General features: G+C 41.0%; 1 protein-coding gene across 1 annotated transcript in view; it reads right to left on the bottom strand.

The window, feature by feature from the left end:
• The window catches only part of stard13b (StAR-related lipid transfer (START) domain containing 13b), a 70809-nt gene extending 56699 nt beyond the window's left edge, over window positions 1-14110 (bottom strand). Inside the window, exons 1-4 of the mRNA XM_050063147.1 lie at window positions 13991-14110; window positions 10857-11928; window positions 3964-4107; window positions 2363-2509 (exon numbers count right to left, since the gene is read on the bottom strand). Coding sequence (XP_049919104.1) covers window positions 2363-2509; window positions 3964-4107; window positions 10857-11810 — 1245 coding nt within the window. The 5' untranslated portion in view covers window positions 11811-11928; window positions 13991-14110. The remainder of the gene's footprint in view (window positions 1-2362; window positions 2510-3963; window positions 4108-10856; window positions 11929-13990) is intronic.
• Window positions 14111-17640: the final 3530 nt, after the last annotated feature.

The raw sequence follows: 17640 nt of genomic DNA, 5'->3' as shown, positions 1-17640 counted from the left end.
CTAGAGAGCTAATTTCTTATCTAGGCCTAACCGCCATATTGATTTTTGCTAAACTTGGTAGATATGTAGAACAGGACGCCTCAAGGTGACTGGAGAAATGTAACTCTAATTGGCAACTGGGTGGCGCTATAACAACAGAAAAATGCTTAAAAATGGCTAAAATGTGACTGATCGCTGTGGCTCCCCCTGTGGCCGATATTACATAATCATGGAAACTGTCAGTGTGTCATTCTGTCTGTCCCACGTTTTTCTACTCACTGTTGTGGTCAATCTATGTGAAACTGCACATAGGCATTGAGGATTGGCATAGGTAGAAGGTGACAAAGCTACCAATGGGTATGGACTAGTTAGATCATATTTTCTGATTCTGATTTTCAGCCTTCAGAGCACCCAGTGTGCGGTAAATGCAATAAATAGTCAGTTCTCAGACATCACTTTGCTTAGGCTGTTCTAACCTACGAAAAGTAATGCACCACAATTTGTATGTAACCCACGTAATCATGAGCCATAATTCATTTATAACCAAATTTGGGAAGGCTGCAATCAGGTGACCAATGTGCTCACAGGAGTAAAGAAGGAAGTAGTATGGAGACTCAAGGTCTGTGTAAGGAGGCATGATGAGTGGTGGATGGGACCATGGGAAACCAAGTGAACTTTGAGTTATTTTAAAAGTATGTCACCATCATGTTTCTTTTCCTAAACCTTACCAATGTTACATAAATCTATCTTACGTAACTTTACATTAAGCACATAACTTTATGTTAAGTATGTTATGTCATTCTTGGGGCTCGTTAGATATCATATGAACCACTGAATGCAGATAAGTTGCTTTGCCATACAAAGCTACAGTTGAGCAAAATCCAAATGTTATTTCAACACTTAGACAAATATCAACATGAACATGAAATTTATCATTTTATAATTGATCATGTGACATATGATCTCATGATACTGTGATCTCATGACACTCAAGGTTACGCCACAGCCAAAATACTCTTGTCTTTAACACATGTGAACATTCCCAGCTGTCCTCGAGCCAAGTTTTATCCCATGCTGCTGTCATTTTCAAGAGGGAGTTATGAGGTCCACGAAAAACACAGGTGGCAACACATCTGAGGACTAATATTAAATCATTTGAAGTACCCAGTGCTCACAGACAAAATAATCTTCTTTAACTTTTGAAGCTCAACGCTGAGTCTCATCGCAAATACCTTCACTGTGCTCCAAGCTGTACTCTGCAGAATATAGTATCAGAAAAACAAATCCAACTTTTACAAGGTTACACAGTGAAAAATGATACCACTAAATGAGATTGGAAAGTTTAAGAGAGTCTGATCGGATGGGGACAGTTTTTGAGAAGCAGGTTGTTTGCCATCAGGTTGCAGCGGAGCCATCAAGAAAGCACAAAGCACAAGCTGAAAGGCTTTGAATTTAACCGCCCCCTGCATTTCGCAAATCTCTCAGTTGTCTGTTTCTTTTAGGGCTGTTGAATGGTGACATTTATATACTTCGTCCAGCACAAGTGGGTCCTGCTTGTTTAAGAATGCCTAAGCTGACCTTATTCCCAACGCAAACCTCAAATATTTGCAGATGTAAAGAGAAGAGCAGCTGTACAGAGGGGAATGTCAGAATTTCAGCTGACCGGTGATGGAGTTATCTAAAAAAACTTCTGTCAACACTGTGATCATGACCTAAGGGTCAAATATGTGATTGTGAAATGTAGGTTTTTCAGAATGTGATTTTATTCATGAAGGAATAAAATCATGAATAACAGATAAGAAGCTCATGAAAATATTTGCAGAGGAATCACTGATGCAGTCATTCTGTTTCTTCCCCTCAGTTTCTTATTTGAAAAATATTTAAGTCAAACCAAAACAGATGTCTGAACCCCTGAAACATCTAGATTGGATCTGAATGACCATACAGCATCTTTTCAGGAACATAAACCATGTGCTGAAACAAGACTGTTCAGCAAAGTTCCACAACAAAATCTGATTTTATCTGATTTATTTCTGATAAAGTAATCCACTGATGAACATTTAGAATTTGTGAAAGTGAAAATCCCCTTTGGACAGCTACAGACAGACAAGAACTTTGAATTAGCTGGGAGAGAGACTTTGTGATGCAGGAAGTAAACGGGTCATGGCAGTCACCCAAAAATATTAAAGCCAGATTTGAAAAAAGAAAACATGTGCAACCAGTTGTGGAGTTAGGAATTAAGCAGCTCAGCCTTAAGATGAGAACTGGACAACAAAACTGTATGTAAGTTTCCATGTATTGTATCACAGACTGCCTGTATGATTCTGATTTCAGAGAAACTGTCAGATGCCTGCAGGAAGCTGTTATTCTGAGAAACACTTACCGTCTTCTTGGTTGTTGCTCTTGTTCCCATCGAGGCGCTGCGAGGAGCAGAGGACTTTGTCTGGCTTGGACATTCCCCTCCGTCCGGTCTTTGGAGAACTTGGTCATTTAGGACTTGGTTTAACGTGGACTTCGAAACAGCACCCCACTGCAACAACATCACAACAACAATCAAGACCGGGTCTGTTTCTGTCTGGCCGAACAGACTCAGACAGGATGGTCTCAACGGTGGCCAGGGGAAAAGAAAACAAGAGGCTGAGGTCAACTGCTGGGGAAGTGAAATCTCCACTCTCAATTCAGCTTGACAGAGGCACACAAAGGAGCCTGTATGCGCAGATCTTCTTTGGAGAGGACAGAGATTATGACCTTGTCAAATATCCCAGTAAAGATGTCTTGTCTTGCCCAGTCGCCTGTCATTAGTTAAAGCAAGTAATAGTGAATGCCTGGGATGGTTATGCAGATGCCTGGGAGGCATGTGAGCCTCTCTCAACCATTTCTAATGGACTAAATCATATAAACTCCCTTCAATACAATAGCTCTTCTGTGTCGTACATGCATATGGACCCCAAAAGAGCACTTTTGTTCCCAAATGCTAACTCTAAGTGGGATATTTCATGCAACATGCCACTATGAGAAGAGCCCTTTTTGCCAACAGAGTTGCATGATCCCAGTCGCAACCTCAAAAGCACAACAGCTGTCTGTTCTTAGCGCACCACTCTGACCCAGCTAGAGCACTGTACACTCCAGTATCACATCCAAGAGCTGCAGACCTACATCATAAAACAGAGTCAAGTCAGAAGGACGGTATAAGACAGCTTGACAAAGCCCATAGTGTTGCTGACAGACTATATCCCCATATCTCACAAGTCACAGGCGCAGTTACAACTCACAAGAGATCAACATATTGAATCTCCTTTCACACACTGGATTTATGGGCTACCACTCCTTGATTTTGGAGAGCTTTGTTGAATCTAAACCTAATGTGGAACATTTTTAAATTCAGCGGGACATAAAATTCCAATGAACACCTGTTGCTTACAGGTCCGAATAATTCATCGGGATTTTCTCGTCACGGAGCAAAGTAAATTGATTCGGCAAAGTTTACAAGCATGACCAAGTATGCAGCATACGCCTCACAGGAATGTGTACAGTACCAACCGTGACAGTGCACATACCATTAGATACTGATGGTTGAAGTGCTGTTTGGCAAGGCAGAGTACACGCAGTTAATGCTGTGTTATTGTTATCAAACTATAAGAGACAAACCATGGCCGTAGATTCCAGAGGGGGGACACTTGCCCCTTAACATTTAGAACATGTGCATTTGTCACCCCCTAATAAAAACATAAAAGTAGGGGGACTTTTATTTTGACAAAATTGCAGACATTTACACCAAAAATTGATGCAGAAAAACTCACCAGAAAGCAGTAAATTAAGTGTTTGATGCTCAAAATTTTCTGGCACAATGCCCCCATATCCCCCATATCATATGCCCCACCCACCCACCTGATGTTGAAACAAAATCTACATCCTTGGACAAAACCCTCGTGTTAACATGAGTGACAGAAGTCATGATGCTGGGCTGTGTGAACACACTCTGACCTGTTTCTTGCGGGTGGTGCAGGGTGTGCCGGAGGGGGAGGAGTTTGCACTCAGAGCCTCTTCTATGTCTAGATTGAGCTGGTCCAGTTTCCTCATCAGCTGGCTCATTGACTCTGACCAGGGAGACATAACCTGTGGAGACTCCTGTGGGTAATCAGAGAAGCACTGGTTTGAGTGAAGACTGCTGCTATTAGAGTGTGGAGTCAAAGACTGAGCCAGCAGCAGCATGTTGATACACTTATGAGGTTCAGTTTTATCCCAATTTTCAGGGTTTGTTTGCACAATTGTTATATTTGAGCACATTTAGTTCGTCTTGTTTAATCTGTTTTTGAAACAACTTTTTGTATTTTATTCTTATCTTATTTTCAGATTCTTTTCTCACCAAAAATCTGTAACTTGTCCCTTATTCAATTACATAAACAACACACATACATTATGCACACACGTTTTCATGTAGGCTACACGCATTTACTACGCACAGGAGTTCCCAGGAATTAATTTGAGGTTGTTAGGTTGAGCTGGTGACACACACATCAAGATCACTTGATATCTTGATTATACGCTTTAGCTAAACTTCAAAATTAATTTCTTAATCTCACTTTTAAACCCACACTAAATGTAACTGAAATCAGGGGTAAAATTGGGCTTGTAAGTCGGTCCAGTAATTGCCCGTTATCCTTGCCAGACACACGAGAGCTTTTGGGTAAGGTGAGAGCATCTGTCGCTTTACCACACTGCCCTAAACCCAAACAGAATTACAGGCAAACCCAAAAAAGTATCTTGTAAATTGCAGATGCTCCACATGGAAATGTGATCTCCTCTGCTGTGTCTCAGGGTGAAAGAGCAAAGGACAAGGGCTGCAGACATGTGTGCCATGCAGAGCATGATGGAATTCCCTGCACCGGCTTTCGCTACTCCCCAGACACACCGTGTATATAAATAGACCATTCTCGTACAGACAGGAGCTGTGTCTGAGGATCTGGAGGTCCAGCCTCATAAATCAGCAGGATACACCTCGGTCACCAAAGCATAAATTAACGTTGTTGTTCTGCGGAGTCCTGGAGAGGGTCACATGCTAAGTGCTCTTTGACAGCATCGCTGTGGAACATTTTCAAGAATCCCAGAATGAAATCCCAGAACCATTGAGGATTGGATTTTCTAGACAAATTTCTCTAGTGGACTGCTCCAAGGTTTTTGACACAATAATAACATCTATTTCCTACGAAGCCCCTCCTGGAATATGGTTGCTGCAGGAAGTCTGTTAAGATTGTATGCCAGTAATGAGGGCCAACTGAGAAATTTTGCAAACAGGAGGAGGCCTATTTGGCCCATAGTTTAACTTTTTGGATCAAGGCAGATTCATCCTTAGTTCCTTCAAGAAGTTATAGTGACTACTGCTCCATCATTCAGCTGAATTCCACCCTGGCTCCAATACGTTGTTCAGATTTGGATGTTTTTGTTGAAAACAACTGAGAAATTAACAGAATGTGATAAACCCAACTTCAAAATGTCTCTTCAGAAGCCTGTGGAAGACATAAGAGATAGCTACATCTATATGTTTCTACACTCAGTAGTCCTTTAATGTTCATTGACTCGCCTTATTTTAAATATACCCTGTACAAGGACAGTTATAATTCCTTTCCTGGAATTAAAACTTAATAGTGTGTCTGAGCTCCGATTATTGCTAGTCACTTCTAAATCAAGTCCTTATTCCATTTATAACATCAAGCCTCTCAATGCACAATCATCCCATTGAAGGGACTCGTCAATAAATGTTCTGATGGGAAACCCCCGCAATGTCTGAAGGGCTTTGATAAACTTTTTGAAACAAGTATAACAGTTTTTAGTATTTTTATTTATTCACTGGGGGCTGACTCAAATTAGAAAAGTGCAAGCAGAGGACAGGACAACCCTTTGACCTATTTTGAGAGTGTTTAGAGCCACTGCGTTCCATAGACTGTTTACTTCCAGTAAAAGAAATACCATGCAGTTTAAGAAACAGTGAGTTTGGTTAAATCTCTAAATACGTCATAATTTGACATGGGTTACAATTTGCCTTTGTAGTTGTTTAGATGAAAATCATTTTCCATGAAGCAGCGCATCCAAATTAGATTACACATAAAGGCCCTGACAAATGTACATTATGCTGCATTCTCCCCAAATTGTGAGGAATTAAGGAACCAGACACCAGACGGTCCACATACCCTGCTGACCACCCAGTGACAGCTGACTGACCCAGCACTAGGAGAAAGTGCCACTCAATCCCTCAGGAATGACCTAAATCTGGACAATCTCCTGGTGACCTCTGAGGCCTGAGGGGTCACCTGGGGTCACTGAGAGGAAAAAATAAAGCTTCCCTTCTTTGCTATGTCTGCCCTCTGTGCATGGTGCTGACCAGGGAAAAAAAGGTTTAACATGGGATCAATATGTTTAGACAGCTCAATCCTCTATGTCTGCTTCACAAATAAAAGACCTTCACATACTTATAAACTTTGCATAATGTCAACACTTGAGACTGACCCCTGTAATAACTGAGACAAGAATAATGTAGATTAAGATTTGCATGACCTTTCCTCTTCAGGTAAACCTTATAGGCTAATGATACTGGTTCAAAGAAATGAACACCGATTCCTGGAAAATCCTCCCAAAGGCTTTTGCAGTTTCTGTTTCCATCTTTCTAAAATATTCTCTAGGGAGTGTTTTCACAGATTAAAGACAAGATACTCTGCTGTTACTATTTATGGAAGTAGAGACATACAGTTGTCAGCAGTGTGGACATCTGTATGATTCCTCCTAAATTATGTTTGGAATTATGTCTGTGAATCACAGAAAGACTGAGAATGATGATGACTTACAGTATTTGAACTACTGACAAGCTGTGACAAAACAATGTCAATATGGTTGGTTATATGCTAGTAATTACAAATTGACCTGTGATCATATAAGGACATATAAGGATGTGGCTGTGGCTCCTTTTCTATCATCCTGAGATCATGGTAGCAAAAGCTTTGTGCACATAAAGCCATTTTTTTTCATATTCTGAACAAATCCTCATGTGTGTGTACATTTCACCAACTAAAATTAAGATAAAGACTGACCAAACTGTTTGAAAGTAAGTCTACACCATGTATTGACTAGAAAACTCTGGAATTAAGCTGTTATGGCAAGCACCAAGCCTCCTGAAATGTCCATGAACAAGACACTGACTTCTAGCTTTAGCGGTCCAAGCTGTGTTTGTGTGTGAAAAGACGATTTTAACCAAGAGCAAAAAGCTCAACTTCAGTTATTTCATGTGTGGGAAAATTGATATTTTTAAGCCAAATGACTGAAAAAGTATTTTGTAGGCGAATAGATAATGAAAGAAGCTGAAGATCTTGCGAGCTGGACTCCTAATTAACCCCTAGAGTCAGACAAACACAAATGCAAGAAACAGATGCCCCATTCTGGCACATGTTCAAGTCAAATCTGGAACAAATTCACACTGTCTTTTCAGTGACATCCCCACAAGGTGCTGCTTAGGAATGTGGACACTTCTACTTAGAATGAGACAAATTCCAGAGAGGGCTTGACGCTCAAGTGAGACACTACCCTTGATTCATCTCTTTCCCCTCGATCCGGCCCCGGCAATTGTGTGAAGTCCTCACACCATGGCAACTGAGCTGGTATGAGTCAATCCTTTAGATAAATGCATTAATGTTATCTTCTCGGGACAACAAAATGTGAGCTGACTATAACTTTATCAGCACAAATTGGTCACATTGTGAACCCCAACACAGCGGCTTTGACATGGAAATGAGGAGTTAAGTGTGTGAGCTCTGGGCTCGGTGCCTAGTCTGCGCCACCCACAGAGAGTGCCAGAGATCACCATGGAGGTATCCAAATGTAGCAGCCGGTCATGCAAAAGGGCAATGGCTACCTGGCTACTTGGAGGAATAAATTAGACTCTTAATATCCTGGGATGCAAAACACTAACGGAACACAGCCACAGTTATGTCTGTGCGGTAGGAAGGAAAGATGAAGAAATGTGTATTTTTAGAGGCATTTAGTCACAGTTGAGCTAAATGATGCAAGCAGGGGGGAGTCATGAGATGACACAGAGTGGAAACACTATGCATACAGTGCCCTCAGTTGGTTAATGTTAACAACTGCATCTATGTGCTATTCCACCAACTTTTCCCCACTTGAATATTTTTTACAAAATTTAAAGACATGTATCAACAACTACACTAAAACATCTAGTTAGTCTATATTATTCAAAAAAAGATAAATTTGGATGCAGGTCAAGTGTTAATTTTATGCAAATAAGACCCCCATTCAATGATTTATTCATGATGAATACTGGTATTTTGCGCTTTTGTCTCTTTCTGAGCATTTGTTTTCGCATTTAGCATTTGTTGTCCTTTTGACCTTATTAGGTGTCATGGCCATTTCAGTTCAGTTAAAGGGACAGCTCATCTTAAAATCAAAAATACATATATTTCCTCTCACCTGCAGTGCTTTTTATCAGTCTAAATTATTTAGGTGTGAGTTGCTAAGTGTTGGAGATTTTGGCAGAAGAGATGTCTGCCGTCTCTAATATAATGGAACTAGAGTGGTGCTCAAAAAATACATTTGAAAAACTCAACAGCAATGTCTCCTTCTAGACAACATGACCCAATTACTGAGGATAATCCACAGACCTTGTTGTGAGTAGTTCCATGCAGGAACCTTTTTTTTTTTCTACTGAACTGCATCTGTCAACCATATCATTGCACACAGGAAAGCGTGCATCTACTGCTAGCTCACCTAGCACCACAAACGTTACAGCTAAGCCGAGGACGATGCCATTAATGTTTATTCAACAAAAGTGTTGCGTTTATATTTTTGTTCAGTGTATTTCGTGCTGTCACAAGCCCGGGGATCTCATCTATGCTTCCTTCTGCAATTTGAAAATATCTCCTACATAAAACTGCTAACAACAAAATCATTATCATCATCATCATTATTCTGAATAACCAGGTGATGATTTCTGGAAAGAGACATTGCTGTGAGTTTTTCAAACGCAGTTTTTGGGGGCTTTAAACGCCACAAGCTGAGTGCCATCTAGTTTCATTATATCCGAGAGAAGGCAGACTTTTCTTCAGCTGATATCTCTAACTCTCCCAACCCACACAACAAACAATCTGGATTGATAAATGGCACAACAGGTAAGAGGGCAAGTATGTATTTTTAATTCGGGTGTGAACAGTCCCTTGAAGATCTTTCATGTAATGATTTGCCTAATTTTTCAGGTTTTGTGATTGGTTAATTTATCTTCTATATTAGTGTGTATGTATGTGTGTGTGTGTGTGTGTGTGTGTGTGAGACAAACAGCTTGTTTCCACTTCTATTTTTCTGTGAAATCAATCCCTGCAGACTTCTTTCTTCCGTGGCTGTCCCATGACATTGAATACCTTCCTACAGTGATGCCCACAATGCAGCCCACCATATGATAACAGAGCTTGTGGTGTGACGGCATGAGAATCATTGACCTGCTGTCCTTTGATAACATTAACAACAGGCTCCCAGGATTCCCTGCATTCTTCCACTCTTTTTCAAAACAACTTATCTCGAGCAGAGTGTTATTCTGCACATAAAGCTGGCATTACCTCCACATCCAACCGGACCAACAGACTGTATACATGTGCGCTATTATCTGCAGACCGTTAAGAAAAGGAGGACAGTTACGTGTCATTGGATATGCGCCCCCCAGCTGTAACGGAAAACATATCTAACAGATTTAAACATATTTATGAATATTCTTACCAGGCTTTAAAAGGGCAATAAAAAGCAGGGATGGGGGCTTACAAGATTGTTACAAACAAGGTCAGGGTAGAGGTTGTGTGAAAAAGATGCTCAAATGTGCTCTGGCTTGTTAAAGATAAAGAGAGCCATTCAGTAAAGGAAGGCTAAGTTCGGTGCTAACATGGCCTGCTATGGGCTCTGTCAAAACACCGCTGCCTGTTGAGGGAGTGGAGAGAAAGCAGAAGCTGTTTGCATTCCATCTGGATCTGCGTTTAGTACAAATGTGAAGTCCGTGTACTCCTACACACTTACACACAACTATGCATTATCTCACAGTGTAGTGATGTCAGCTGCTGGGAGCTGTCAAATATGGACGCTCACAATGTGGTCGTATCCTTGAACTGACTGAATGAAGCCGATTAATGTCACTGCATGTCCATTTTCTTCTAGATGTACACAATTTTGTCAGTGAAGTGCCTTAAAGTGATTTATTATCTACTTGAATTTGGATAATTTGGGGGTAATTCGTTACTGAACAGTAAATGCATTAGAACTGTGCTTGTCTCTCTAGTTTTACTGTCAAATATTGTACATTCAAAATACAAGTTGCTGATTCTGCAGTGATAAACTCACAAATTCACACAGGGTATTCTGACATTTCCCATGTTTTTGAGGTATTTAACATGAGAAACGTAAGACATCACATGGAATTTTTATATGTGCTTCTTGTAAGGAACAAAATGTCATATTATGTTTATTATTACAACATTTTGCATGTAATAAATTGGCATACAGGCGCATAAGCTTTATTTTTAAAGGGTTCCTAAATGTAGCTCTAAATATTTTTTGCCTTAAGATCACCCATATTTAATAATGTTGCATATCTTATTGATAGATGTGCACTGTACTGTTTTATGCGTATTAAAATGTAGGCCCATTTTATTACATTTTATTTTTTCTGTCCGTCACTGAGTGCAGTCCTTGTCAAATAAACAAATAAAATAAAATAAATATAAATAAATTCCAGTCTGTGCCCACATATATCTTTAGTCATTCATCAACATTAGTTATCATGTGATTAATACTACAATGCAAGGGCAACAGTAAATAATAAATCAATAATAGCATACCTCCTTGCTGCTGGCTTCACCCTCTGCTTCATAACCACAGTTTCTGGCCGTGCGATTGAGTTCTGTTCGTGCACTCGCAGCACCTCTCCTCTTGTGATTGTCTTTGCCTGTGCTCCTTTGTCTGTGATTGACAAGATACTCTTTACTCTGAGGCAGCTCTGGAAACACATCGTCGTCGTCATCATCATCACCGTCATTGTGATCATCCCCCTCTTCCTCCTCCTCCAGTGAAGACTCTCCATCATCAGAACTCTCATTGACAAAAGCATGGCCGCCGGCTCCGGAGGGACAGGTGTACTGTGTGAAGGTGATGGAGCTCATTTTGTGCTCCACAATGCATGGGAGATGCAGGGCTCTCCGGCTAGAGTCAGGAACAGTCGCAGTGACAGTGAAGGTGGGAGTGGAGTCCAGATTGAGGATGGGACACGGGTCGTCTGGAGGTCTAAAGACATGGCCATTTGAGATTGGCTTATTGTCTGTTTTTACACATGCAGAGTTCAAGTCCACTGTTTGACCAACATGACTCTGAACCATGTGGTCTGACTGGGGTCCTGCTTCAGAAACAGGAAGTGAACAGCAGTTGTCATTTGACCAACATAACGTGGACACAATACCTGCTTCATGAAGCTGAGCTGAGCCCAGTGGACTCTGGTTCAGAGGTGTTTCACTGAGAATGACTGACTGTTCAGGCTGCTGTAGCAACACAGCTTCTGCAACATCTATGTTGTTATGACTGACAAAAGCAGAACTCTTCTTCAGCTTGTGTAGGTCCTCATCTGGCGCAAACAGCAAGCTTTGGGCTTCATGGGGACAATGATCTCCTCTGTGGGAGCTGTTAGCTGAGGGAGCAGAGCTTTCTGAGGTTGACCCCTGTGTTGAGAAGGTTAATTTTTGTAATCCTGAAGCTGTCCAAGACTGATGTGCCTCCAAATTCACCACGGGTGGAAACTCCATTATTGTCTTATTCTACAGTTTGTCATAATTCAAATCATAAATCCACAGGTACTTATGCCTGATGTATCGGATGGCCATTTTTATCCAAGATGTTCTGTCAAACCACACAGCAGCTGATCTGAAATAAACAGAAATGAAACCACATGAATGGCATGTAAAACATCTGACAAGCACAGAGAGATGAAGATTACTTCCAAAGACAATAAAGGCACAACCAGATGGACTATACATACTTCTTAGATTGTTTCCACACGTCTCTGTGTCCTGTATCTATCTCAGTGTACTACCAGAGTTTAAAGCTTCTACATCCAGCTCCGAACAGCTCAGAGTACATGCCATCCAGTGAAAAAGCTTGCTGTGAAATTCAACATCTGGCTCAGGCTGGGCTGTTCAAGTCTGGATCTGTTTCACACACGATCATGGTGACATCACTGCACAGAGGAATCCGACTGCTCTTCCCCAGTCAGTGATTTACAATGCACTATACCATTCATCAGGGTAGAATATGTCCTCGGTCAACTGTGGTTAACATCCCTCTCACCCCTTCATTACACCCTTCTTAAAAACACACCTTGGACAGGTCCGAGACATCCCAAGTGCACACGGAAAAGCAAACAGTCGCATTATTGTGCTGCTACAGGTGATTATCATCTCCTTCAACCTCAAAGACTTTCCTCAGAGGACATTTTCAGATGGGATAACAGTGCAACTGAACCAGCAAACGTCCAAAATAAACATAACCTACACAAGACCTGCTGAGTGCAATCAACATGTTTTCCCCCTCATGTGTTAAAGGAGCAGTGTGTAAGATTTAGGGGGATTTAATGGCATCTAGTGGTGAGGAGTGAAGACTGCAACCAGCTGAAACTTCTCCCAGTTAGTCAGTGTTCACTGCTCAGGATGTTTTTACTGCGAGCCACATTATCCACAGAGGTCTCTTCCTCTCTAAAACAAACAGACCAGGTGATTTAAAGTGGTAAAAACACTGAATTAAACAGTTTCATATTTTTAAAAAAAATCGATATTTTTTTTTACATTGCTCATCACTGTGGGGCCTGCTAACTATGGAGGCTGACGTGAAAACGTGAATGGCCCTGTCTAGAGCCAGAATTTGTTTTGTCCGTTCTGGACTACTGTAGAAACATGGTGGTGCAACATGGCGGACTTCATGGATGAGGACCTGCTCCGTGTAGATATAAATGTCTCATTCTAGGGCACAATCATTCTTATTTTCAGGTGACTATACGAAGACAGTAAAACGTCAAGAAAACATACTTATTACATTATATTCCATTTCTGCCAATATATCCCCCTAAATCCTACACACTGGACCTTTAACAGCAAAACATTTGATTGTATAGATGGAAACCCAGAGATTTTTATTGAAAACCCCCCCAGCTATTTCAGTGTATTATCTTGAAATGCACAATGCAGCTACCAAACAGTAAGTTATTCACAATTATGTACACGTGTCTCTGCTGTTACTGTGAGAAAGCTGCAGTTGGCAGCGCCTTTACAATGGCCTTGAGACACACAAGCACACATATATATACACACACACATGCATACAAGCAAACACACTCTTCTGCTTTTAAGACACAAACAGATAAAGCAACCTCAGACAAGGACAAAATCTAACTCTGGAGATATTATTTAATAAATCTGGCATGATGAGGGAAAATTGGAAAATCCAGCATACAGTATGTTCTCCACACGGCAACATTAAGTAATAACTAATGAAATGCTATGTAGTGGCTCCTGTAAAACCTGTCCCTGGATGGTGAATGTGAAGTGAGTGTACAAGAGATTAGGGCTCCTTCCAAGAAACCCCTTTTAAAAAACACTATGCAAAGAGGGTCTCATTATTCTCAAATGAATGCAGAGCAGATTTCAATGGAAGGAAGAAGTCACAGAGTGAAAATGAACTGGGAGTGTTGACTGGCAAGCCAAGACCACAACTTATTTAGAGGAGTGGAGAAAAAAAAAGCATCCAGCTTTGGAGAATTTCAACAGAAAGGCCCCGAACAAGTCTTCTCACGCAGAAACAACTTATAGTATACTTCTCTCAACTCAACCAAACAGGATCAGCAAAGAGAGAGAGAGTGAGAGTTGTCATTTGTTTTTCCATCATGAGCGCATGCCAGTCAGATTCACAGGTAAACAGAAAACGAAGGACTCACCTGCTGAGTGGAAAAAGTTGTGTGTTGCTCAAACAGTAGTCAACGAGAGCATGGCAAAACAGTGGCAGTGAGTCTTGTTCCTGTGAGAGAAGAGAGGGTTGGGCAGCCCCTTGCAGAGCCACACTTATGTCCCCATAGGCCTATTATGCTAAAAGGCAAGCTTGTCATCACAACTACCACCCCCTCCTCCTCAGTTTCCCTGGGGGTGCTGCAGCAGTGTTCGGTTAGCAAACCATTCAGAATATGTGCAAGAGCAGGGAGTATGTGTACTCCTTAGGAGATGGAAAGAGGAGGAGAAAGGAGACAGAGGGTGGGGGAGGATGTGTGTTGAAGGGAGCAGCAGCGTTTGGCACTGTAAAAGAACAAGGTGAAATGGGTTTCAAGCCCTCACAAACAGGCTGTGAAGAATGGCTGACTTCACCGGCCCAAGCTGCGCAGGAGCAAGATGAACCGCAGCCGTGACCTATTGCTTCAAAACACCAGGCTGAGGAATGCTTTCAAGTCAAAGGGGAAAGCTGTGAGGCACCGTGATTTACTAGAGCATATTACACCTAGATTATGATGATATCTCCACGAGAGGACTGAATGCTGAATTGAAACCAAAAGCATGTTTCCTCAAGTTTTTATTTGACACTATATATAGGAAAAACTGCCAATTAGAAGTCTGTATCAGACAGAGAGCCAATTTGTGGTGTCAAGTTATAAATCACCAACTGACAGGATGCTTAATGGTATGTCAGGGGAAAGCACTCGCTAATGAAGTTGATTCACATTCTGTCAGTGTCTTAAAGAAGCAAAAATGTACTTGAACAGTTAGGGAATATCCAGATAATCAAAGACATACTTAAATATTCTCAAACCCTGGATTTATCCTTAAATCTTCTTGTAATATTTACACACAATCTATGTAGTGTTTTGCTTGTAATTTATAAGTCAAACAGATGCTGCAAGTCATTCCCAGGTGACATGAGTTTACAAATTTGAACCAAGGCATTCCTCAGTAAATAATAGTCTTCCTAGTGTTTTAGTGTGATTCAATGACGAATGTAGGAAGAACCAGGTATATTGCATATAAGGATTGTGGGTGAAAGTGAGAGATGAGCATCAGAGAGTAAACATGAAAGGGGCATGTCTGAGCATTTGCTCGTTCATTGGCCGAGGACTTGTTGTTTGTGCAGCTCCTGGGCTCTCTGATAGGACAGGTGTGCTGAAAAAAGAGTTCACATTGTGTAAGTCCTTGACTTTACATCATGGACAGTTTCATTCATTCATTCACTCATTCATTCAGTCCACCCACCAGGAGAGAGGTGGTGAAACCACAGCTACAAGTCAGCACTTGGACTCAGTTTGACCTTTTGCCAGGGGGGGAAAAATGAGCACTGACTAACTTCTCTCATTCATAAAATACTTTGCAATCTGCCCGTGGCTGTCGTTTGCTCTCAGCAATGTGTTCTTTTTTTTTTGGTGTTTAGAAGTCATCATCAGCCTCTGCCTTGGGCTCTGAAAACATAAGCAACTTATTAAATTTATTCTGTTTGCAGGGACAAGCTGCGCCAGAGTTAGCTATAAGCTTACATCGGGAATCCCTGGGCCAGAAACAGAGAATAACATCTCTCTTAAGAAAATTAAAACGCAAATATCAGCACACAACAACAAGATAACGAATGTGCGTTTATGGGTGATGGATACATGATTTGGTAGATTTTTGCCATTTCATCCTGAATTGAAATCAGTAAAGCTGCAGGACTCTTTCAAAAAACTTGGTACTGAACTCCAAAGATTTGTTGCTCTAATACAGAGTTCCCACACATTTCCATGGACATCTCAAAACTTTCAATGACTTTTTAAGGACCCATCATTTTTTTTCGTTGCCCCACTTGCCTCTTGTTTTTCAAACATTTCAAACATGACTTCCGCTAGTGGGCATACATGAAGGGAGAGATGGAATGTGGGGGGAAAATGAAGAAATGTACGTTTCTGTAAACAAACCATCACACAACTATGCATATTAGAGCTAAGTCATACTGTCAGCTCCAGAAAATAAATCTGATGTTACGTTGGATTATGTGGAAGGCTATTCCTGAAACAATTTCATTACACACAACAAAATTCCATGACTTCTCCAAAATCTTAAATGATTTTTACTAATTCCATGACTTTTCCAGGCCTGGAAAATGTAATTGTGAAATTTCCAGTTTTTCCACGACCATGGGAACCCTGTATGACATTTAGATACAGGTGAAGTTATGAAAGACAAACATTCAAGAGTTATGCTCGACACAGCAGCCATGCAACAGCCATAAATCCACTGTTAAGATAAGATAAGATATGTGTGGCAACTTTTAATGTTTCCCGATCTTTTGTTCAGAGTGAGTGACATTCCTGATGTCCTTGTCTAATATCTGTGTTTACATTTCCCCTATTGTCGGAATGGTTACATGGAAAGATTACAGGAGGCACTAGGCTTTTGCCAACTAATCATAAATGAGAATTCTCCCTGACAACCAAACTCCTTTACATCAGTTTATTATTTACTAAAACGAAGTTAAAACCAAAAGACAAGGCATCTTTTTAAAATATTTTTCCGTCCTAGGTTGAGTACACACACATAAATGTGTACACAACCTAAACTGACTATGGAGAAACAGGCAGAAAATGTGCTCTTGTTTATTCAGTCTGAGAAAGGTAACAATAGTGTGCAGGTGTGTGTGAGTGAAAGGGAGAAAATCAGAGACAGAAAGTGAAACATAGAAACAGACTGAAAATGTGTCTGTCCTCTGCATTGCCTCTGAGAGTAAATAAAAAGCATAAGAGAAACACCAACTTCAACAACTGGCTACACTTATTAAATAGCAGCCTCTCCACAGCCTGGTCTATCTGAGCTGTGAAGGTGAACAGTCCAAGGCCAGTGGGAGTGAGAACAGTTCGGCTCAAACACAGCTGGATGTTCTCACAAGCCTTGTCTGCCCGTAGTGGAAACAAGAAGGGAAAACAGCCTTGTTTGTGTCACTGCAGGAACTACAATGACTTTTCTCCACACAGGGGATGGAGGGTAGAGTCAGCACCTGGAGCAGGAGGGAGGAAATAAAAGAGAGCAATGTCTGTGTGTATTTAAAGTAGTCTCTCTACACTGCCACAGAGCTCTTAGTGTGATCAACTCTCACCGCCATAATCATGACAGTTTCACACTCTTCTTTACACTTGTGTTATGTCAAGAGTCTTTTAACCTGTTCGTAATTTCACTTATATATCAAAATAATTTGCTTTTGCTATGACCTTTAGAGATATACAACACAGGGTTTTCCTTAAAAACAATGTATAGATTCATACAGAAGTAAATAGTAAATAGAACATAAATTGAGATTTAAATCACTTCATTCTAAAAGGTCCTAAAAGTGAGGCCTGTGTTCCCCCAATAAGCTTTTCTTTTCTTCATTCTAGTGGCTGAAATGAAAACATACATCTCCTCAGCATCAATGCCAAATGTAACTTACAGTTATATGTAGAGCTGTATCTGATAAAATGGAAACAAGACGAGGCCTCCCGCCACAGATCATCGCTATGACAACTATGTCAAGACAGGACTGAGGGGGGTGTGGACAAGCTGCCAAAGCAAACTGCCAGAGATGGCAGACATACCAAGGCCTGGA

Source organism: Epinephelus moara, chromosome 2 (genome assembly GCF_006386435.1).
Source record: "Epinephelus moara isolate mb chromosome 2, YSFRI_EMoa_1.0, whole genome shotgun sequence".
NCBI classification, from domain to species: Eukaryota; Metazoa; Chordata; class Actinopteri; order Perciformes; family Serranidae; genus Epinephelus; species Epinephelus moara.
Note: the sequence above shows the minus strand (reverse complement) of the source record. Positions and strands in the feature narration are given on the sequence as shown.